At 39.2% G+C, this 26,080-nt stretch overlaps 1 protein-coding gene across 1 annotated transcript; it reads left to right on the top strand.

The window, feature by feature from the left end:
• Positions 1–1,650: 1,650 nt before the first annotated feature.
• Positions 1,651–15,653, top strand: LOC139744546 (uncharacterized). Its single transcript, XM_071654977.1, has 2 exons — positions 1,651–2,503; positions 14,870–15,653. The coding sequence occupies exons 1-2, from the start codon at positions 2,439–2,441 to the stop codon at positions 15,651–15,653; spliced, it is 849 nt and encodes a 282-aa protein (XP_071511078.1). The 5' UTR covers positions 1,651–2,438.
• Positions 15,654–26,080: the final 10,427 nt, after the last annotated feature.

Raw genomic sequence — 26,080 nt, 5'->3', positions numbered from 1 at the left:
CATCAAATATTCGACCCACAATGGAGCGAGCCTGGTTCAATTACACACCGCAAATATCGTTCTTTCTTTCCGCACTAGAGTGGCTGCGTACATCAGCGATGAGCTGGAAAATGATAATTGACATCGCCGCCAATGGAAGTCCGTACCGCCGCGATTCAGGGGGAAGACGGCGAGTGAGCACCGATGAAAAGGCATTTGAAGTCGAGCCCACTCCAGCTCTACAATAGTTCCATGGAATGAATCGTGTCTGTTTGTTGCTGTCCTATTGTGGACTGCTTTCCACCTCGGGGCATTCTCCTTAACAGTTGCCCCCCCCCCCCCCCCCCTCCCCACCTTCCCCCTCTTTCTCTTTTTCTTTGATACTGTTGATGTGAAATGTTTAGATGAGTACATGTATGTCAATTCAATAGCAACATGAAATCGAGGCAAAATGCCGAGACCAAGTGCAAGCTATGAATACGAAATTCATGAAACACCATTGTAATGTATGTACACTACGTGAACCTGTTAAAGTACAATTATCTTAACGTGCAAGGGTTTTCAAAACTTGGGGAGAAGCTCGATGAAAATGGTACAGAGGAAAGAACAGAAGGTATGTACAAATTGCATGATAAAATGGATCATAAATCAAGTTATTATATTTCCTGTCTTCAGTCCTTTATAAGATGAACAAAACATGATCAGCAAGACATACTTTCAAGGACAAATCTCTCTTTACAACATTTTTGTAAACTGTTTTTATTCAACAAGAATTCTAAGTTTTGAAATAGACATGTACATAATGACATCATGCCGCTAAATACATTGTACTACAAGAGATAATTATCAGGGGTGAGGATTGGTTGATGATTTATTGACATGTTACTGGCATAATGTGCGATGTGCGACATAGCAGCGGACATGTATTAAGATGAGTCGGTAATTTGAACGATATCTCCGTTCAAACACTGGCCGTATTACCATGGTCTATCGCAAATAGTGCACAGTGGGACCAGGAAATTCGCTGTCCGCTTTCTGATTTAGGGAGACTTTATTTCGCTGTTCCAAATTGCAGCAAGACAAGCTAAGTTGTCAGACACACCGTGACCTCCGAGTTGTGACCAGAAACACTCTACCCGTGCTTCATACGGTTTAGATGAACGCGGTTCATTTCTTCTGAACAAAACCTTCAAATCGCCAGGCCGATGTTTGGTTAAGCAGCGCGAACAGTCAGTTCAAGGTGGCCATATTCATATACTGCAGGTCTTTTCTCTTTACAGACACAGACAATACACAAGCACACGTCTATGGCTGTATCTAATCCATTCATCTATCGACTTCTTATACTCTTTATTTCAAGTCTCCCTTTCTCCTTCTGTTTCATTTCCTTCATTTCTGTTTTCTTCAAGACAGAACAGTGCGTGATGTTATGTTGCGCGCGGATGGGGGAGAAATAGTTTACGAGAAGTTTTTGTAGAGGACAACATTTGCAAGGGCAGTGATTGGCCAATAATTGGGTGACGTCATCTCATTCTCCTTGCAGTCGGAGCCCGTTCCGCACTTCGTGTTTGCCTGGACCGTTCGCACGCCAACGAACTTTGATTCCCTGTCACCGAGAATGCGAACCAGCGGTCCAGTTTAGTTTAGCACTTGTGCTCAATGGGGACGCAACTCCGCTCATGCAAGAGTGCTACTTCTTTTACCTTCGAAAATAAAGGTCGTATATATATTTTCTTAACTTTTTTCCTTAGACACTTTCGGAAATATTTCTTGTCGGATTATTGCATTGTGGATCAAAGAGTACGACCGTGTTTGAAATTTTCTCTTTCTCACGTGCTTGGGAGTGTTACTCATCTCCCTGTCCATACTTCTGGAAATCGCATGAACTTTCAGTAAGAAGAATCCTGCCCAATCTTTGCCTACCTCGTCTACCAGTACGTTGGTATCGACGGAGCCGTCAAGCGGACATACCATTGGAATAAACCACCTAGCGAATATACCTCATTGTGGACTTTGTCGGTCTAGTTGCAGGTGGATGCAACTGCTATCAATAGATGGAATCCGGTTTCTAAATGATTTCCATGACAGCGATAGACATGGAGGCATACCTCAAGTATCGAAAGTGAAAACGATGTTGGCGTTACTCTGGGCATAGTTCCTAGTTGTGGGCCTGTGGAGGAAAGAAGAGAATCACTGACAGTTTCGGAAGAGCCTGTCAACAAAGTTTGGGGGAGAACTTCCCGCACGAGATCGGCAGACGTCCGTCCTCAATGCTAATGCCATCTCCCGCCAAATAGGAACTCTTGTTCTCATCTCTCGAGGAATCCCTGCTTTTTATTACTTACAAGGCCTCAAAGCTGGGGTGCTGGTGAAAGCAGCAAGACCAGATTGGATAGTATCTTTTGGTTGATATTGTTCCTGTGGTGCTCTATTACTGGTGAGGAGCAGCTCTCGGAAAAATGGAATTATCACTTATTTTCCGGACTTTGTGTAATGTCTGGTGTTTTACCCTGGTGGCATCAAGGTACGTATGCAATGCTAACATAATCTCTATAGATGTTTGATAAATCATAATAGCTTCAATTATCATTGATGCATGATTATGCTGAGTTGCTGCACTAACTCCTGAACGTTTTTGTATTTATCCAACATTTGATTTAAATGCAAAAAAGAGGAGTGTCTGAATAATGTAGTTATGTACTATACTCCAGTGCTGTAAAAATATAATTTAACTTATTTTCTGTCGTTAAAGAAACACTTTAGAACTGATGTTGTAAAGCTATGAATTTGATAAGAAGGACAATTTTCCCCAGGAATGTTTATGACATAATTGATGTCAGCCTCAGTACGCATCAAGACTTAGGGCAATTTCATGACTGCCAACCTAGACACTCTTTTATCCAAATCAAGGCTTGCTAAAGTTCACATCAAGCGACTTGTAACTTTTACATTCGGCAAGATTTTTCCCCATTATTAGCACCTTGTGTAATACAGGAATTTGTATCTCTGTAACTATGGCTTGCCTAAAGTGATTAATTTCAATTTTGATTTCAATTTCAATATATTTTCATATTTCTCAATGAAAATGTATCAAATATGATAGAGTAAAATTACACATGAGATCCAGCTAGGATACACAATAGAACATTGCAAACATATAGGACATGGTGGTCAATAATAATGTGAAAGTTTAAATCTGTTAATCTAAAGTATAAATGCTAAAGAAATATGATGGAAACTACTTAAAAGCAAGCTTGTTTTGCGTAAGTTTAAAAGAGGAGCCATGCATTTACTCATGATGTCAAAATGATCCGTTCGTGAGACCAAAGAGATGCCACGCCATCGAGCGCTTCTTGCTACATACACATACGTTACACCATGCCTCTCTGCTGTACACATGAACGCAGTGGACACCGCTGCTATGGGCGTTTTCTTGTCATTCTAAAAAGCGGCATTCTACTCAACTCTTTCCCCTGATCTGCTATCTATTCTCAATGATCCCAGTCAAGCCGATGGGTCGGACTACGCACTGCCATTCAGAATGAAGGACTGAAATGTATTTTAGTTTGCACAAATACCAAATGATTGTATTCCTGAGATTCTCTTCTAAGTGTTTGGGTCACTGTCTATAGAGTTCAAAGTCGCTTCCACTCCATGTATATGACTATTTACCTGTTTTTCAGTAACTTTTGTCTTGATCCTCGCATACTTGTCTTGTAGACAAATTTACACACACTACGAGAAGCCCCAGTGAGCATGAATATTTCATTTACCTTTCAAGAACTACCCGAACCTGTAGGTATCCAATTCAGTGACATATGGGACGAAGAGCGTGGATACATTTGTAATAGTTTTTTTTTTAAATCTCAGCTGGAGTAATTTCACAAAGGGGGTCTGGTTGTTCACCTCTCAGCTGGAAGCTGATCACAGACCAGTATCCCATCCAGGATGCAGGTGACGTGTGTAAGCCTAATTTAATATCTGAGAGAATTCATGTAGGGCAGCTTGTAATCCCATACTTAAAAATTTTAGAACAACATGTGACTGCTACATGCTTAATCCTTATTACTGCATTACTACTGCAACTTCGACGTTATCACTTCCGCTGCTAATATATACTTCCACGACTTGCTGCTGCTACTACTATCATGTTGTACACTACTACTACTATTTCTACCTCTACTATAATACCTTCTACTTTTACTATTACTACTACTATAAAAAATGAATTACCATGACTACAGGTTCCAGCCAGTTTCGTCTTCCAACATTCTCAGATATCTGATGTGTCCCGTATTAAAGGAAGTAGGCTAACCACCCTCCAATAACATAAACGTATCCCAATATTATACAAACATGCGTACACATACATCCTCTCCTCAGTCACCTACATGTAACACATACATTTGTGTCTTTCCTCCCTCATAAACGTAGTTCTGCCCCCGGGCGATTAAAAGTTGTGGTTTTCCATTCCCATAGAACTGCTTGGGCGACCAACAATGAAAAATGAACTTTCGTAGCTTGGATGATTAATCGACACACCTGAATGGTGTCAAGTGGAAACGCGCTGCACCCGAACAGGTGGAGTTAGAATACGAGAACAAAATGAAGGAGGTGTTAAAAGTTCCAGGGTGGCTTACAATTGTTTGGTTGTTGGCACGCATAAACCTGAACTTTCTGCCCTCGTACACCGGGAGAAAAAATAGAAAACCAAACTATACCACAATAATACCAAGACAGATCAAACCAAACAAAGCAAATAGTATGAAGAATTCTCGTGTCTTTCATACTCGTTCGTTTACGTGCACATTTCAAATTTGACTATCGCAATTTAATGTGCAGATGTCCAGTTTTACACAATGTACTATCATTTAATTTGTATCAGTTATAGATAACTAAGTATTTAGCCAGTGTGTTGCACTAATCAAACTGCCTATAGCTCCGCACGCGAGCTTTGTCTCGGAAGGTAACATTATCGGGGCCTTATCATTTGTCTTCGTCCAATGAGAGTTGATGGAAGCTCAGCATGTACAAGATGTAAGACTGAGCCGACAGACAAGAAGCAATATGAATGACAAGGTTTGTAATAGTGGCGCCAATCTGGCTATTTCTCTGACTGACTTAGGATAAAAGTGTGCGCTGCGTATTTTGCGGGTACTATACCCTCTTTGCAACTCTCACAAGAAACCCCAGAAAAATGAAAAGTGGATTTAGATCTTCACTGATCTGTGCTCGGTGTGCGAGAAAACGATCTGGAAGCCGTCTGTATTCCTATAAGGTTCATGGACCGTGTGAAAGACAGAATGTTGGGGCAATTTCTCCGAAAAGCCCGGTTCATATCATACAAAGAAAGAAGGAAGAATATTAGGAGGAAGAAAAAAACAGGGAAGGAATAAAGACTAAAGGAAAGCAAACAGGAAGAAAGAAGAAGATAGAGAGAGATAGCAGACGGAGAAGTAGTAGAAAGAAATAGAAAGAGAGAGAGAGATAGAAAGAAAGAATGTGAAAGAAAAGAGAGAGGGAGAGATACGAAGAGAGAAAAGGAAGAAAACTGCTGCTGGCTGATGACGAGAAAGTCCTTGCGTGGGACTGACTAATTGTGGAAATGTCATGAAAACAAGTCGGATGCCCGAGCATCTCAGAATGTCAGCACTCTGCTTCGGGACAGTAACTGATTTCCGGGACTGGGACAAGCTGGAGATGGGAACATTGATACGATCGCACGAGTATATCAAGTGATCCAATCTATCTATGATAGTCATTCTACGCGTCTTCTTCTTTTGTAACATTTGCTACTTCCTTTTCTTGTTCGGATTTTCATTGCAGTATGATCGGGTGTTATTTCGCCACTTCCCCCATGATTAATCCTCGATCTTATCTGGCAATGCATGGAAAGATCGCATTACTGTAGTATAGTGAATATCCAAACCTAGAAAAAAAAAATGAGGATAGGCCCTGTTCAAAACTAAAGTGTAAATATGATTTTGTAGTTCAATTTCATGATTCGCGCACACACTTAGTCGGAATCTTATGTGTTAAAATCAGGGTAAAACAAAATCTCTGATACACTACCTATCCGCGCTGATATTACTCGTTGTCATGGAGATAAGTGACGAATATACGTCACTTTTGTGATGTACCTCCACAGGTGGTATAGGTACAGTGCCAAGAGATTTGAGAATTCATCGCATGCATGGCTGATTCACGAAATGACCAATTTTCAGGATAAGTGACGAATACGATGAACTACATGATTATTCATGGTGATCTTTCAATCATGTCTTCTGCTTTTTATCCTGTTCTCCTTACAATTTTCTCTCATATCCAAGAAGGAAACTGCATCTCAAGAAAATCAGTGATACAAAGACAAGGACAATATTATAAAAACAAAAATTAGCAATAGAATGTTAAACCATTGTTAAACTAGTAATGATGATGAGAATGATAATAACAATGATAATAATGATGATGATAGTAATATAATGATAATGATAATGATAATAATAATAATAATAATAATAATAATAATGATGATGATGATGATAATGATAACTAAATAACAAACGTTAAGTTTCAAGTTTCAAGTTTCAAATTTATTTTCCACATCTCATAAAAAAAGAAAAATGAAATCAACGTGATTTTATGTGAGCATAACAAAATGTACACACAGAAAAAACATTCATTAACAAAATAATGCGCATGTATAAAAATCAAAGTTTGTGACTCAGGATATGTGGCGAGTGTGGAGGGGAACAGCAATAGGCTATTGACCTTTCGAGGCCGAACCCCATAGACAAAATGAAGAAAAAGAGAGTCATTTAAAATGATATCATGATTAACAGTTATCAATTGAAGCGTTACAGAATTATTAACAACAAGCACATAAAACAATAACAAGTACTATATGCACTTACAGAGGACAAAATAAAACAATTACAAAACGAAAACAGTCTACAAAACAGGACATTATGTAGCACTTAGCCAGATAGGACTACACATTTATACAATAATTTGAAATAAGCTGTAACTTATATTTTCTTCTGAATGATGCAAAAGATGGACTTTGTTTTAAATCAATGTTTAAACTGTTCCACAATTTTGGACCTAAAAATCCTATACTATTTCTTGATATTTTACATCGATAAAATGGAACATACATATTGCACGAATTTCGGGTTTCATAAAAATTTATAGATCTATTAAAAGCGAAGTAACTGCTGAAAATTTGAGGTAGATAACCGTTAGAGTGTTTACATAAAACTGGCTACTTGAAACAAATAGACATCATTTACTTTGAGCATATTCAACTTCTTAAAAAGAAAATCAGTAGATGTTAAAAAAAGATGAATTTGTTATAACACGGATTGCACGCTTTTGCAAGATATATACTTTATTCAATAAATACATTGCACATTTCCCCCATGCAGAAATACAATATGAAATATGTGGTAATATCATAGTATTATATAAATTCACTAAAATGCGCAGTGGCAAAAAAACTCTAGATTTTATTCATTTTTTTTTTCATTCAAGGAAGTCAGAGCGATCTCATTCTGCAGCAGTAATGAACTAATGACTTAGAATTCATGAAGATGAAATCTTCATCATGTGATTTGTTATCATCTTTATCTTTGTGTATGTGTATGTATGAGTATTGAAATGTGGTTTTTGTTTTTATTTACCACTACACTGTGTGTTTGTGTGTATGTTTGTGTATATCTATGTATTTTTGGTGTTTTGAGAGGGAGAGAGAAAGGGGGGGGGGGAGGGATAGAAGAAGAGAAGGAAAGAGAATTTTCGTTCCAAGTTTACTCGTGTTGTGATCCCTCCCTGCTATCCACGAGGAAGGCTGAACCCTTCGAGGTTTGAGGAATGCCGGGTTGATCAAATCAAACTTCGGGGAACCACCCCGAGGGTTACAGACGCCATTACCCTTCCTCCCCGGAGGAGGGGTTCATCAGCATTCGTATCATGAATGATGCATGACGTCAGCAGTCAAGTTGTGTGTCAAAATAGACGGTTCGAGAGGGAGACATGACTGAAATCGATGTGACCCACAGGTTTGTTTGACATCGGAATGTCACATTAAGACAAATAATAGTCCGTGTTTCACTGGGCTGAGCCTCAAACCACAATCCCCCCGCCTATACTCAATACTACTTGTCATCACAGCATTTGCAAACTAAGCCCCATTGTGCATTATTCCTCTTACAGAATATCGCTGACTTTTCAACTCTTACCCTTGGAGCTCAAGAACAGCTAAGAACAGCAGATATTGGCAAACAATCGGAATCTTGCCATTATAGTAGCTCCATGATCTCGCAAACGCTGGCATATTTACAAATCCTAATGCGAGATGCAACGTATGTATACTTTCCCCTTACCGCCAAGATTCAGAAGAGGAGAACCAGTCAGGAGTGACGGTATCTCCTTTCGATTTCAAACCTCAGGGGGCGCACTCATGATGTACGTGATGCTGATGTCAGGAAATCTGACATAGCTACTCTGATAGAACATGGAACCATGACCACAGACAAATCTCTCCCATCTCCACAGAAGACTTTGGTCCCACTTAAACCACAAAGCCGACGTCCCTCCGCCTTTTCGTATTTCCTTCTTGAGTCGCGTGTTAACATGGTTAAAGAAGGTTTAACTTATAATGCAAGGTATTTGGTATTCATGGTTACTATGGATATCACCTGAATCTTTATTGATGGCAGTCTTTGAATCTTTAAGGAAGATTTTTTTTTTTCCGGGATCAAACTTCGCAGAAGGGTCTTTAAAGGTATTTTCACTTTGTGTAATTCAAGTTTCTCTTTGTTCCCTGAGATAAGAATGTTTTCTTCCGTCCATGTCTTCCATCACTTTATTAAATGACACTATACATGAAGGAACACGTCTACAAACGACTTTTACATACAAACTGTTATACACTCCTTGTCTTGCAGTGTGTCTTGGGAGTAAAATTAAATTTCACTCCATATTAAGATCAACTAAAAATTAGCATGAAATTATGTGACAGGCGATTTTGAAGTTATAGGCCTACAGTTCTTTCTTACAGCAATGATACTTATCCCCACCACACTAGACAAACTAGAAAAGTGTGGAATTGATGATGTCATCGTCTTACAAGTTTAAGTTCAATCTTTTTTCTATCAACGTCTCTTTTCCCGAAGCCTAACGATAGCTGTAGATTCATACGGAAATTACCAACGATATTTCTTAGCTACTACGATGGTCAGGAGAACGTTTTGATTTGACAACGATGTCCCTCCTACGAAGAACTTTTTGAAAGTGATTATAACATCCTTTCTTGCTTACCTATGCAACATCACCTCAAACCTGCCTATTACCGGAAAAACATTTACCTTGACGTATGCTTTTCTCGGCCACGAACACGTAATTTTTATGCCGCCGTGAGGTTTGGAATTCACCATCCTTGATTATTCCAATTTTTACACGATTGCATATTTCCTTAGAAGACCTTATTTTTTTCCGGTCTGGCTGTTTGGCTTCGTCTGGCACAATTCATCTCATGGCGTGTCAAAGTTTGTAACAAAATCCAGTCCATCATTCTGGATAAGGCCAGGCTAGGTAGCCCTTGATGTGTCCAGCTGCCACACGCCACTTTTCGTCTCACACTGACACAGACTGGAGGCGCTGTAGTCACATCCTCAAACTCTGGTTTTTGTTTTGTTTTTTATTGTTCCATATTCCACATTTCAACAAATACATAAAACATAGACATCACGATACAAAAGCCTGGATGAATTGTCACGTACAGCTTATAAGACAATAAAACATGTGAAATATGAGGAATCTACATAGAAGCATTGCTTGTAGGGTGTAGATTCCCAGATGCGGATGTGAGATTATTTCTTACTTGGGTATGTAATTAAAGGAATGACAATTTCTGAATTGGAGAAATATAAAAGCCAAAAAGTAAAAAGAAAAAGAAAAAAGAAAACAATGAAAACAATGTCCGCGGCACAGACTTCTTGAGTGTTGCGTGATCACCCGAGCGAGGTACAAGACAGATGCAGTGTACAATAGCAGAGATACCAAATGTGTACAAAGGAAGTTCAGGAGATAATACAGAAATCACGAGCGAGGCACATGTTACATAATCGATAATGTCAGTAATGTGAAGTATGAACAGAGAATATCGAGGAGGATTGAAGAATAGCTATAGATATGAATTCAGAAAAACTAGTTTAAGTTTATGTTTAAATGAATAAAGAGACTGAGATTGGATTATTTCTCTATCCAACTCATTCCAAAATTTAGGTCCTGTAGTGGTTATTGTTTTTAAAGCAGATACGGTTCGTACAGGAGAAAGATGAAAAGAATCTTTTTGTCTAGTAGGGTAAGAATGAACTTCAGTATTTTTGATAAACATCGAAGAAAACACATCAGGGAGACCACCTGAGTTTAATTGATACATAAATGACCCGATATTAAAATGATATAAATCCTGGATCTTAAGTGTTCTACTGGAAAAGAATAAGACATTAGTGTGTTCGAAAAATGTGGCGAAGTTAATTATCCGTATAGCTCTTTTCTGTATCAATAATAAAGAATTAAGTCTAGTTGTACAGCAGTTTCCCCATGCCAGGATTCCATAACCTATATAAGGCAAAAATAGAGTAGAATACAATGAATGCAGAACATATTTAGGAAAAAACTGTTTTAACTTATACATAACACCTACATTTTTTGATAATAATTTACGCAAAGAATCAACATGAACTTTCCTTGTCAACTTACAATCAATATAGAGACCAAGGAATTTTATATGTTCCACCTGGTTCAATTCTACGTCGTTTACAACCAACTTACCCTGGTGTAAAATGAAAGAGTGAATCACAAAGCGTGTTTTCGTTGACCGATACGTGGCATGTTGGCCTTTGCAGTAACTCTCCATAGATCGAAAAGCACTTGCATACTTGTCCTGAGTGGTTTTGTCTTCTACCCGATTTTAATAGCGTAAGGTCTACTACACACACGCGAATAATTCCCGAATTTAAAAAGAAATGTAACAAAAATCAAAAGGTAGATGATACTTTTCGCTCATGTGTAGGCCCTGATTTTTTTTTTTTTTTTTTTTTTATAAACAGAAATACAAAATATCTTTGGTTAAATACCTTAAATCCTTACTTTCTCCGAAGGAATATTTCAGGTGTGTTAACCTGATTTCGCCTTTACACATCCTGAGAGACAAATACACGTATAATGCTTAAACGTGTATACATAAATCCATTGGAAATATCGTTGTGCACAGGGCCTAATATCCCGCGCGCGCCGCAAGAGAGAGAAAAATGACGGCACGATTATTGTCATTTACAGAGATCGTTGGTGACGAATGACTTCGGGATTTTCTTATTCACACGACTTCCTCTCTTTCCCTCCCCCTCCCTCTCTCTTTCTCTTACAATATTAATACAATGTACATGTATTTAATTTTCAAATGCTTGCTTCAATAATTTCATTTGTATTCTCATCGTTTTCCTTTATCATATTGCAACAAGTTTATCAGAAATTTTCTTAGATTATGGTAGAATCTCATGTTGGCCCTCATGGGGCCCCTTAGTATTCTATTCGCAAATGACCAAACTACTTCTCATACTTGTTCCACATAATAACAATAATGATCAATATCATTTGTTAAGCGCTTATTACAATATTTCTAAGCGCTGTAGAAACATACTGCAGCTGAAACTGCTGATTCTCTATGACTTTGATAAACATTCATTGGTGTTTTTCAGTCGTATAAATAAACGTTTTTATTTCTACTTTGTTAGCTTACATTGACATTGCGTGGGATCCCGGGACTATCGTTTGTTAATTCCCAGACGTGATAAAATGTCAACGATTGTTGATCACCATGGTTACACAATGAGAAAGATTTCCGAGTTCATGTCAACCGCGTCAATCATCCTGAAAAGAATGCATGAAGAATGTCATGCAATGGTTTGCTCTACGAGCTCTTTGTTTAGACTGAACTTTGGGCCCAACGATTTGGCAGACGTTCCTGTTTACGCGCTCAAAAATGAAATGTTGAAACACAAATTGTCAGTCAAGAGGAATGGCGTAGCCGCGTGGCGCGAATCCGGTTGCTATGGAGATGAGGACTGTTAGGAAGACTCGTAAGCACGCTAAATAATATCAACGTGGTGTCTGTGTATCGTAAGTTAATTGTTTGTTTGATTTAAGAACACGACATGTAAATCCCACACCATTCATACTGGAGAAGAGAATGAAACAACCCTGTTAAGGTAATGTTTCCTTCCTGCGATCTTGCAGTATAACGATCGAAGTATGGCTCCGCCCACATGCACAGGTGTATCCAATGCGACAGGTATCGCAGTCCCGCCATATCGCCATGGCTTTTGGGAAGTATTTACACTGCTTTCAAGTCTAATACCTGGAAATCCTGTGAAAAACACGCATTAGTGACCCACAGCTTCCTACATCTCACGTCAAATCATCCATTCATGCTCGCTGTTATTCTTAGATGTCTGGTTAGCATGGAATCATGACAGAGGCTAAAGGGAAAGGTGTTATTTTGACCCCGTCGGCAGACAGGATGTTGTACAATCACTATATGTGACAGGATATTAGGGAATTCTAGCATTGAAACCACATGTTTTGTCTCAGAAGGTGTTCCAAACTATTACCAGGTGAAGTGAGGATAATGATTACTATGGTCTACTAAACTCTCAAACATGACTACAAAACTTGGGAGCTTGGAAGACCTCTCATTTTGAAACCGTCTCTGTCAAGCTCGTATAATAGCTTGCAGGGGATATTAGATACAAAGTATGTTTATCATATTGAAAAGATAAGACAAATCTTGATGCAAAGAAGTTATCATTTACTTTCGTTTTAGTCTTTGAGTTAAAGATATGTCCGCCTACTCAGTAGTACCTCTTGAAATACAGGAATGAAAAGAATGTCATATGGTTGTAGTGTTTATCGCACGGTACAGTTTCCAGACGGTTTAAATGTCTCCTTAACATCTATCTCGATCGTCCGATAAAGTGTGTTTATTTGTAGAAAGCAGGGATGGAATGCCATTATGACATGTCTGTCATATTAAACTATGATTTAAGATATTCTATTAGAGAATAACAAGCTCAGAAAATATCCTTCGGGCTGCTGTACATCGGGCTGTGTCGTACGTGACATCTCAAATATGAAAAGCACGTTACTATTCAATTCAGTGACGATAACCACACTCTCCATAGGACACTGTCGAAGTTCAGGAACGCACAGTGTACCGACATGTAGTGCTATGCATCTGCATATAACTTTGCCAACACAAATGCTTACTGCATTGTATAAAGAGTACATAAAAACTTTGAAGGGTTAAACGGAGAAGCACACTCTCTTGAATGTGGTCATTCCAAATCCTCTGACAGGTTTCAATTCGACTCTCATTATTAACCGCCGAACTTAACACTGCTTAAAGTGTGTCCTCGATTTAGAACGAGTTGGATCTATATGTACTGACTGTTATCCTACAACGTGTTGTCAAAAGTTAGTGTTGCATCAGTATTGCAAGATCAATAGGCTTCTGGCTCTTACACCAATCAATCCGTATGCGTAGATAAAGGTACCTAACCTATGCTTACACTTTATGCCGCGGCTACAACCAATGTCTTTACAGATTATTTTTGTTGGAGCCCTCGAGCCTGAAGTCAGTGAAGACAGTCTTATGTTTCGCCCTTATTGCCACATAAGAAGAAAAGGTTAATACACAGGACAACAAATGACATCATAGAACCAAAATTAAAACGTTTAAACAAGAAATGAATGCCCATATCTTTACATAATATGGGTTTCCTTACTGATATAGTTCAGTAAAAGCCAAAGAAATAATATAAAGCTAAATAAATCAATTGACCATCCTTCCCTCTGTTAATGATCACAGTTTGATTAGTTGGCAACCTTGCCTTGAAGACGAAGGGTTGGGATCTTCGGGGATTGTTATAATGGCAACTATGTTTCGTAAGCCTGTAGAATTTACCGAAAAATTAGCATCAATTCCCACAACTGCGATCTGAAACCTACACACAAGATAACCAAAATTCGTGAGCACCTTCGATTTAAATTTGAAATTTCCTCCGACTGACTGGCGACCTTGTCCCGGGGGATAGACGGGATAGGAGATCCGCGTCGTCCGATACCTGACAGGTGGATTTTGCTGCATCTTTGCTAAATTTAGTCCGTGATTACAAGGTCTCTTCATTCCATGGTGGGCGTCTGACAATTTTTAGTTCTTCATTCCGGAGAGAAGTTTGAATACACGACAATTATTTTGCTTTTTCTGTGTGTGTGTATGTGTGTGTGTGTGTGTGTGTGTGTGTGTATGTGCGTGTGTGTGTGTATATAGGTGCGTGTCGACTTTCTAGGAATCGGAACACGATTTCGTGCTTTCAAGCTTGCTTTAAAATTTCATATCTGACCATTCTGTCAATAAGTTCGGTTCATAGGCGAAACTATCCATACACAACTTACAAAGTGTTACCAAACCTTATAGTCATTACTTACTTTTTGTATTGTGTTACATATTCTAAATTTTCTCTACATAGTTGTATTTTCATCATAATTTGTGCAGAATTTAACATAAAAGAAGATCATGCGAGAGTTCAGCGTTGAAATAACATACGCAATGTATACTCTCCGCACGAAAGCAAGTAACAACTTCAAACTTTGCTAGTGTTATATTCGCTGCTGTCAAACAAATTTTCTATACAACATTAATGGAGGGTTGCGCATTAAAAGACATAGACAGATAATTCAGTTTTGGTATAGGGCATGTGCTGTGGTAAAACACAGAAAAAGATACTTAATCTTTTTTTTTCTTCAATTCTATTCTTTTCTCCAGAGGGACGCAGATACATGCCCCGTTGGATACTAAATATCCGGACATAAAAGGAGCACTCAGTGGACAGAACAGAAATTCAGCCCCAAGTGCACATAACTCATTGCCAAGGACAGGAGTTCCAGGATCTCAGGTTGTGATTACCAACGGGATTCGGAGACCCACCATCGCAGGGTCACGGACGTATGTGGTGCCAGGGGGTCAAGTTCCCATCAGGGGAAGACAAACGACAGGTGTTATCGGACCGAGACCACAGTCTCAAGGGGGTGTGGTGTCAAGACAAACGGGACAAATTGGCGTCGTTTTAAGTCCACAGGTTCATGTTAGGAACCAGCCCAATGGAAGACCAACCCTGGTTAGGACGTATCCAGGAGGGCGTGTCCCTACAGGGGGTCAAACACAGCGCCAGATCCCAGTGGTGTTTCGACCACAGGTGACAAACACTGGTAGGACCCAGGTCCACACCCCGGTCAGGTCATCAACAAGCGTCCGAGTTAACAGCAGAATATACCCACAAGGGAATACCCCCGGTAGGAACCACTTGACACAGTCGCGTACCCCTGTCAGGTCACCGTATAACACGAGAACTCATCACCGTGGTGTGTCGTATTCGCAGACACAGGTGTCAAGTTCTGGCTGGAGGTACCCTACGAGAGGTACCATCCCCCGCACCAGAACCCGTGGAGTGTGTAGATATGTTGGATACTACCCTGCCGAATGTTGTTCCGGCTGGAAACGGATAGTCAACCCATCTCAACCCTGGACATATTCCTGCGAACGTAAGTAGCCCCTCGCATTTCCTTTTTGATTTCTTAGATTCATCTTTTAGTCCAGGCTAGAAGGCACCCAACCTTGTTTTTTGATATATACAATGTTTTTTGATGGTTTCTTGTCAATTCGAGGGTGCTGATTCCAAATCCGATTGATGCCACTCGCGTAACCTTGAGCATTTTCGACAAAATGCAAAAATCCAAAATGGCCGCCAGATATGCTAATTCGGCCGTGATAAACACAATAATGTGCATTATATGACCAATTATTCCACCAAACTTTGTACATTTCTGTTCCTAGAGTTACTCCATCTGCATTTGCAAGCGAATTTTCATTTCATATAGGTTCATTTAGCATTTAAAGCTCATTTTGTTATTCAAAATGGCCGCCATTCCTATGCTTATGTACTATATGAATGGCAAAACATATGCATGGAAATATAGAACAAATTTACTGTATTTCCAGTCCCGTACCTACGCTATCATAAAGTGTTGCATGTGCAAAATGTTGGGTGTCACTTACAATATATAGGGGGCCTACATATATGAGCATTTAATATTCATAAACCTTACGATGTTGAACACATTTTCTTATACATTTCATTTTGTCTCAACAAAAGTCTCAACAATATAAGTTCACTAAACGTCTCGCAAGGAATCGATGTACCATCATATTCTACATGCCGGTTGAATATAAAAATGTAATACTAACACAATATATTAAGGAGCCTAGATACATGGTATTTATCAAATAATGTTAAAAATGGAGAGGAAGCTAGAAAGCAAAGCTTGTAATATGCATTCCCCTAAAACCATATTAACAAAGTACAAAAAAAAATCCTATACAGTAAGTGCAGAGATACATGGTTGCGGACAAAAACACATCGGACATTAATGACACAACTAAAAACCCTTTACACTGTAGATTTTTTTTTCCAGCAAGGAGTTGGGGGGGGGGGGGGGGGAGGGAGCAGTCCTGAGGCGAGTTCGAAATGGATCATAACCTCCATCACTTTGATATGACTTAATTTAGGAGTGCCGCCTTGATATTATCGAGCAAACCTGATTTTCTTCTTGAATTAAAACAACAACAAAAACTGTTGAAGGCATAAACGAAACTGTCCTAATGCAATACCGTACAAACTGTTCATTAAACATCACCCAAGGAGCAATGTGAGATACCTCTTTCAGTTCTCTCACAGTTCCTAGGTGTTGATAATATACACTTTGACATCATGATCTCATTCAGTCTTGTCTTAAAACTAAAACTGTCATTTTTATTGTCTTTAAAGAACCCTTTAATTGTATGTTTAGCAGCAGGCGACATCAGCCCCAAATGTGCAGAATTCTCAGGCTAAAGATGCATATTAGTCCTGCAATTGTTTTCATTGCAACCACATCTGGTGATGTTCAGCACTTCCTCAGGGGTTAGAGGGCGATTACTTGCCATAGAAATAGGATGAAGACATGAAGACTTGCTTGATCACCACCCGTTGAAGCCCTGTGGCTTTGTTGCAAGGCCAGAGACAGTGTTGTAGGTAATTTGGGTGGTATCAGAGATGACATCAGACCAGCATCTGCACCAACTTGTTTTGGGGTCAATGTTTTCTAGTTACAGTAGGGAAATCTAGGCTTGTGGGATTTCAGGCGCATTGATGGCAGGTTGTTCAAGGGGGCATTTCATGAAGTGTTTTGTCAGATCTTTTCTTTTTGACAAACTGTTATAAGCTATTAAATCCTTGCATCTGATTGGCTGAGAGCAAATTTGTCAGACAAATTTGTCAGACAAAACGCTTCATGAAATGCCCCCCCCCCCCCCATGCTATCGTGTTTGGAATGTCAGGGTATGCGTTGACGGCACTGGTGACACTGGCCATCCTTTCCTTCCAGTGTGAGGGAGAGTGATCGAGTGTCAGTGAAGGAGGGTGGACTTCCTTAGCCTATGCTTGGAAGGCTTGCCACAGAGAGCTACCTTGAACATAGCGTTGGCAAGATGGTTACTAAGATGGAAGGCATGGGTCTGATGATAATCTAACAAAGGTTGGGGCAAAGTCTCCAGAAGATGATGTACTCCACTATTGTCTTGAAATGGGTCAGTACTCGGCTCATGTCATCCAAGGACTTTCTATGAGACGTAAAGGCAAGATCATCTGCAAACTTCCTACGTGAAGTGAATGTAATGTCACCACATAGCCTATGTTCAAAAGACCTCTAGTGGAGTTAGTTTACAGCCACAAGTAAGGAGGCCATCTTTCCGAGTCCTAACACAGATGGTCTGGTTACCGAGAGCAATCCTGAATCTGCAAATGCTGAAGATTAAAGACAAGCAATGTGAAGTTGTTATAACACTGCTTTCAGAATGAGGCAGCACTGTACAGATCTCAGAGTCTCCCTCGACATCATAGGCCTATACTCAAACACATTCACTCCGAAAAAACGGTGGTAAAATTCATCTACCATATATAATTCATCTGGGTTAACATTAAAAACTTTGGGGCATTGTTTTCATTTCAGAGATTTGACAACAGGAAGTGAGGTGGTCCCTTTTTCCAATTTCCCCTGCCTCATGTTCTTTCTCGGATGAGGGGACTGAAAAGTTTGTATAATATCGCTTTTAGATAATGTAGAACAGGACAGTTAATTGGAAATTTCATTTGTGTCATCATCTAGGATTCAGCCTTTTAATTCAGTAAATCAGAATGAATGATTTAATGTTGAACATCTCAAGGCAAGTACTCTCTAAAAAAATCGAGTGAAAATATTCACTCTTAAAGGAGTGAATAAAAAAAGAGTGGATTTAGAGTGAAATTGGAGTGCATTTTGAGTGAAAATGTTCATTTTCACTCGTTTTAGAGTGACCTCAGGGATCACTCCAAAATCTTCGAGTGATCCCTGAGGTCACTCCAAAATGAGTGAAAATGAACATTTTCACTCAAAATTCACTCCAATTTCACTCTAAATTCACTCTTCTTTGTATTCACTCCTTTAAGAGTGAATATTTTCACTCGATTTTTTTTTTTAGAGAGTAAGTATCAAATGTTCATATCTAATAATTCCTGATAAACGATCTTGATGTTGGCGTCAATTCAAGTTTTGGTGGATTTTTCCAAATACCTAGGGAAAAATTCAGATTGAGGTAGCAAATTTGGATGTTTGCATAAAAAAAAAAATAAAATAGCCTTTATTAGTAACAACCTTCTGATTTATAATCAGCACACAAATTGAAAAACAGTGTACCTGAGTGACAGAAAAAAAAAAAGATTATTTTTTTTCATTTCACACGCTCTGCCGTTCATATTGTGCAGGGGTATATGAGTGGCATCCATTTTGAAGTTTTGTATTAAGAAGAATATAATAAGCCTAAAAACAATAAACTTTCTGTTTTTTTGCTTGTTTGTTTGCTTGTTTTGCTAGTGGCACTCATCAGATTTGCATTGCACAAGCAAAACTTGATAAAAGCGTAGGTATGTGACTGAAAATCTATTTCTATGCATATTTTTTGCCATTCATATAGTACATGAGTATAGGAGTGGCGGCCATTTTGAATTGAAAATAAGCTTAAAATACTAAATGTACCTCTTCAAATGAAAAATTTCTTGCATGTGCAAGTAGAATTACTCAAGGAACAAAAATTTAAAAAACTTTGATGGAATAATTTGTCATAAAATTGACATAAATAGGATTATCATGGCCAAATTAGCATATCTGGCGGCCATTTTGGATTTTTGCGTTTTGCCGAAAATGCTCAAGGTTACGCGAGTGGCATCAATCGGATTTGGAATCAGCACCCTCGAATTGACAAGAAACCATCAAAAAACATTGTATATATCAAAAAACAAGGTTAGGTGCACTTTCTATGGAGCCTAGCCTGGACTATTTGGCCTAACATAGTCAGGTGCCATTTCATACTTGATAGAGCATCGTAAATAATGACTTGGTGTCTGCTGCCTAACATTTTGACGCTTTGCGTTACAGTGTTACAGTGGTTGCACTTATCTGTGGTGAGAGCGCCCTCCTGCAGCTCGACAGGATAGGTCCATCGAACGGGATCCAAAATTGAAGTTGACACCACAGCTCTGGGTCTCATTGCAAGGTCTATCGGTCACGCCTTCTTTATGCGATTACCTGACCACGCACTTGACTGGCTCGCTCGAATTTCTAATATCAACTTTTAGTCTGACGTTTGAAGGTGTCGGTGGACCTAAAAGTAGGAGGCGGATCGCATAGGTTATCACTTACTGATAAAATACTAATGCAGGATCAATCTGTGATTTACAGCGAGGTAGTGAGTTAAAGAGAATTACAGTTGCTTGAAACCTTGCCTGTTACATGCACAGCAAACGTCAAATAGTTTTGAACCCTAGCTTTTATTTCAGCATCGAAATTGTTAAATTTGCTTATTTCAGCACATCAGTTTATTAAGTCAAAGCAGTTTATGATGGCAAACTGTTATACTTTTTGTTTGTTGGCTTTATGCGTAATTCATGAAACAAATACATCTTACCTATGGTTTGCAAGGAAATTTTTATAACTTTCTAGGTCACCTTGTATATTGGGATGACCTTGGGTTCCGTTTATAGAGGGAAGTCTGCTTCCTTAGACTACACGGTCACGGACAAGTAATTATCCACTGAAGGAAATCCTCTAGAAGGTATCATCTGTCTATGATTGTCAGCGATAGATGAGATGACATATTTTGAAGGAGTTGACCACACAGAATGATGGACAGATATCGTCTTCGGTGCTGATGGGGAGTTACCTGTCATCTGCAATATCATCTTTTAAATAAAGTTTTTTTATGGGCTAATGATGACCAAATAAGTGTTTATGATGTCAAACCATGTCGTTTGCACTGATTCGATCGGACAATGTTATTTCTCATGACGTTGAAGTAAAGGTTCCGTGTGTTTTGGGCAAGACTTTCTTCCTACCGGACGCAAAGTGGCAAATAATCTGCATAATCCAGAGGACGGTGTGATCAGAAGTTTGATCTCATATTTACTCGTGATCAAGTCAGAAATCATGCGCGAGGACTTTTTGTGATCCCTGATATTAGCAAATAATATATATCACTCTCAGAGATCATGCAGCTTCCTAGAATCCGTCGGTACTGGTGGAGGTAGATCAGAGGAAAAATCTTGTCGAACCTTTGTTAACCAACATCCACAAAAAATAGGGAGTGGACGGGGACCAGAACTGAGTAAGGAAACGATTATGTGAAATGTGTTGATAAGAGCAACGATGACCTACGTTAGCATTCGCCATTTGACATTTGTCTTTTTTTGCCATGACGTATAGGCCTTTTTAGTAATCTGGTTGAAGGACCTACATAATCTCTAGTTGTAGAGCCCTGCTGATATTCCTGTCAAATTTTGTCAGTATGACTTCGGTTATTCACAAACATGGCAGCATCGCTTTCATCAATCTAGAAACCTAAATATGAAAACAGTATTGTTAGAATAGAGTTCTGGACCTCCTAGACGAAAGGGTAATTCAAATAGGAGACAAATGAAATGCACAGAGTTAATATTCGTGAAACTTTGACACTTTTATCAGATGAAAATATGGATTTAAAATGAAAGAAAGATAACAAATTTAATGTGAAAAGTAACAATCATAGATACACATGCTTATAAGCAGGAGGTGATTTCTCATTATTAGTCCAGTATGTTCAGTACGAATCAGGGTTCACTACGCTATTTTATCTTCAGTAATGATATCAAAAGAGGCAGCAATTTATCCTTAGGTTCAGAAGAAACTACTTAGTAGGCAAAAAGAGACGTTGTAAGAACATGAATGGACAGGATTGAGAGTAGGAAGATCCGAACAACTTTCATCTCCACCAACAAAATGGGTGTTAAAAACGTGGGCTGGTCTTCTTTAGTCCCGTACGTAGCTAAAGCCGTGGAGAGAGCTGCACGGGAAGTTAACTTCACAGCAGGAGTGGAGTCATGTTAAATGTTGATAGATGACTTAGAAATGTGCACGATGACGTCATAATTGGAGCTTTCTTCACAAGCGCACTTCCATCATCCTGTTCATCTAATGTTCATTGTCAAACACAGTTGTCGGCATTCTTGAAACTCGATTAGCTTTTTCAAAAACCCTCAACATAGCGCAAGCTAATTGCAAAGAAGGCTTCCTTCTGGCAAAACCGGAAACAGTATCTAAGTGCTACTTTTGAATTTTACTGCCGTGGAAATGGCGTGACCCACAGTAGGACAGGCAGTCAAAAGCATCATGAGGAAGGGAGGAAAGCTATGGTAACATTAAACAGTCATGTTGCTTGACGTTGACGAAAGAAACATAGCAAATGTTGTGACAATTCATTCGCTAGGACACTTCGGGCGAAGGTGAACGAACTAATGTAAAGACGAACAGAGCCAATCAATGACTTTCTTCTTTCGTTCACTTTTTAACATCAGTAATCACCGTGGTCATCAAAAATTCCAGCGGAATTCATGGTTGCAGACGAGGTCTTCGAGAATCGAGGATCGTTCTTCTGTGACCTGCTCAGGGATGTATACTGCAGAGTTGTTGTCATGTAGACTTCGTACTCCGAACTTGCTGTTTGGCGTTATCCTTGTAAAGACTGATGCACCTTGACATCGGTTAACAAAGCATGGCAAGTGTCCAAAATGACGTGTACGTCATATTGAAGAAATCAGAAAATGCAAGAAAGAACTTTTGATGTTTTACGATCCAAGTGTTTATTTTCCGAACAATCTTGGGGCAAACAAGATGCAATTCTTCTGTCAAGATGTATAAGGGCGGTTAGTTGAGTTGTGTTCTCTAAAGTGACCGAAGCGGTCAAACGGGTCAAACGAATCAATGCTCATATTTGCAGTAACCTGTTTATGATTATTTGGCAGTGATCAGGTTATGAGTTTTATGCCAATCAGTGGGTTGCAGTATTATGATAGAAAAATTGTTTATTAGTTTGAGCATCAATTCGCTGTTTTTAGACGTCAGTGACTCGCTACTAAAATCAGTCAGTGAAGATTTGCGAGAGTCATAGTTTCTCCCTTATATCTATCTACAATTTATTCGTTTGCCTTTGATCTTATAAAGGAGATAGCCCTATACATCAATCCCAAGTTCGATTTGTGTGTGTGTGTGTGTGTGTTACGCACACGCGCCTGGTTCCAATCCACGCTATAACAAAAGACTGTAACATAACTTCGTTACTTTATGCAATTCAATTTAATTCAATTCATTTATTTTGTCATTCTTCTTTTTCCAACAAAAACATAACGCATAATAACTTTGGAATCACATCATAAACATAAACATTCGACTTTGCAATAGATAAATGATACAGATAAACAAAAGACAACCTTAGCTTCAAAAGAGAAAGAAATAACTCAAAATATGATCATCTTATGATCTCGTTTTCAAGGAGTGCAAAAAAAAATTAGAAAATAAATAGAACAAATGATAAAAAGAGAATGAAATTAGAAATATGCTACATCCATATCATGTCTGTGTATTTATGATACAAGGCATTCAGCATTTACTGACAGTAACGTTTTGCAGTAATTCTTTATATCATTATCAAGAAGCATATGACCCACACTAATAGGCCTGAACCTACGGAGGTTTATTTTCAGCTCTGACCCCCTTTCACGAAGGAGCTTCTCCTCCATTCGAAAGGAGATGGCTGTAATGCGATGGAGCGTTATCCACTGGTGGCAGTAGTCCCCATAGAGGAAGCGATAGAGACGGTGTGTCCGACGGGTAATTGGGAGGCAAAAATGGCTATAATCCGGCTACAGGCATCAATATCGTGGTTGTTGCTTTTTGGTTAGATTAACCATATTTTGAAATCTCCCTTCTTTAAAGTCGGATAATTAATTTGTCGGTGAAATTGTCATTTTTGTAGATGAAGGAACAGATTGGACATGAAAGATACATTCAAGATTTCGAACATCGCATGATCAAATTTACTTGGTCTTGCACGTAAGATGTACTAAATTCGGTTATAGCTCGTTATTCCGAAGGTTCGTTATTCCGAAGGATCTTTATTCCTAAGATTCGTTATTCCGAAGATTCATTGTTCCGAATTTCATTTTCGGATTAACCAATCTTCGGAATAACGAACCTTCGGAATAACGAACAGCACCCCTAAATTCATAGCAACAATGAACTGTCGTATGTGAAGTTTTGACGGAAAAACAATCCCCTCTCCAGTCCATTCTTCATCTTGTTAGAATGTTGGCATGACGAGTTAATGTCAAAGATTAATTGATACTAATTCTGATTAACTTACTTGCAAGCGTAGAGCTGAACAATAAATTTCTTCACTATTATTTGCCTTCCACATCAATTGAGTGTTGCGCGCCCATGAGCACTGGTGTAGAAAAAAAAGCCTTCAATGAAATCGTCTGTGAATTGAGCTCACATCCATGAACAGCAGAGGCACGATTGTTAGGTGTCAACATTGAAACGTGTTTCGAAATAGTCTTGGTAAATAGTGCAGGTGCCGTGATGTTTATGTAGGAAACAACTGAGGTTTACATTATGTTGGTAGATTGTATGAGTGACTGTGAAAGCCCACGTTTAAAGGAGGCATGCATGTATCATAGTCACGCTCGAAGAAGAATGTAGTATGCTGTAATCGTGATTAAGCAGGATATTCCCAATTCGAAGGCACGTAAAGGCTGAAAAGACACAATGCTTGTTTGGCAAACCGATTCATGCTGTTTCAATGCATCGCCAACATAATTTCAGCAACGATCGCTCATCGAAGGATTAAGTAACAAGTTCGCAAGTAATCAACGGCAAGGAAGTAGGATCAGCCATCATGGACGTGGGCTGGAACGCGCTGTGCTAGAGCTCAAAAATTCATCCTCGTAATGACGGGTCTCATCTTTGTAGGTTTCGAGTTTTGGGCCTTCCGAACTTCCAGGCATGTTCCTGTTTCGGTCTCGGGCCGGGCCCACGCTCGATGGATCGGAAAGACCCTCGAGAATGAAACAAGTAAAGGAGACAATGGCAAAATCCGTCTTCCTCGATGCGAGGGCTAAAATATTGGGAGAAAAACCCCTCCTACTAAAAGTGTATTTTCTTGGACTGAAATGCTTTGCTGATTAGCGCGGTCATCACACTCTAAAGAATGTTTGAGCACTAACCAGCATTCTTCAAGCTGAAAAAAAGTGCAAATGATCCGTACGCCTATATAAAAATAATATGAACATTATCAATAATTAATCTCAGAAACGAGAAGGAAATATTTCCGTGGTATCCTGTCTTCCAGATGATGTACAAGATGTTCGAGGTTCACTAAAAACCAAACATGCTTGTTGGTTATCAACTCATCTCGCTCGAGCTTTAATACCACCATATCTACAAGCCCTCCCGATCTCTGTTCCCACACCTCCCCCCCCCCCCCGCAGGAAAGTGAGGTGCTTATTTTATGTGTGTATAACGTGCCGATGTCTTCACAGCAGGTCAGAAATGTAGACTGAAACTAAAGTGCTTTACTTAGTTTCAGAAGGCGCGGTGCTATTCTAGAGGTTAAAGCAAAGCATGGCACGGTGAAAGAAAAAAGGAAGAAATAAAAAATGTCCACCGATGGGACAATTTTGGTCACCATGATCGTTGTCTTTAGAGGAGTTCTGTCGCTGGACACTGGTAGATATTTGTAACCATTTGCCACAACGAAATGGCGATTTGTCCCTTCTTTAATTCCATCGGCCGTTCGTGGTTCAGCGCAGACACGATCACCCGGCAATAATTACATGACGGATTTTACACGTTGTTTAGTAACACACCACTCTATCAATCTGACAGCCTCAGAAAGAGCTATCGGCGTTATAATTATGCTTAGCATGCGACGAGGCGTGATTCTCCAGGTAATTTTTCAATTTGATGGGTATTATGGCTAATGCTTCAAATAGATTAATGATCTGTCTCTTTTGACAATTATTTCCGTCCCGTCCGTCACTCTCGCGCGCTATTTTCCTATTTTCCGTAGTTTTCCGTCCTTGACCAATTTACACCAGAACTTTTCGTTGTTTGTCGTTTCTCCTACAATTGTAATTCAAAGAAAGCTGGACTGATGGATCGATTGCCCTTGAGTCTGAAAATTTACGGAATGTTTTTGAGTCGTTACTCAGTGACAAGCAATTAGGGTGCGGCCGGCCAGAAGACAAAAATGATGCACTGAGACCCCAACGTATAAAACCAAGTACATGTATCAGAGGAATCTTTCACAGGGCTGAATGTACCTGACTCTGGTGATTCGGGACACACCTTTGTACTGCTATGGTGCCATATTCGTTGAATGTAATGCATTGATTCTAAGAATGTAATGTCATTTATTGGTAGTGGTACAAATTTGTCAGTATGACCAAAAAAAAGCCACATTAGTCCATTTTGTGGCAATCGGGGAAAAATGATTGTCCGTTTGGGTAGTGTTCAAATTTCAGCTGTCGTTTAACCA

The sequence above is a fragment of the Diadema antillarum genome, unplaced genomic scaffold (genome assembly GCF_040938485.1).
Source record: "Diadema antillarum isolate AM-2024a unplaced genomic scaffold, OU_Dant_1.0 seq00001187_RagTag, whole genome shotgun sequence".
Taxonomy (NCBI): domain Eukaryota; kingdom Metazoa; phylum Echinodermata; class Echinoidea; order Diadematoida; family Diadematidae; genus Diadema; species Diadema antillarum.
Note: the sequence above shows the minus strand (reverse complement) of the source record. Positions and strands in the feature narration are given on the sequence as shown.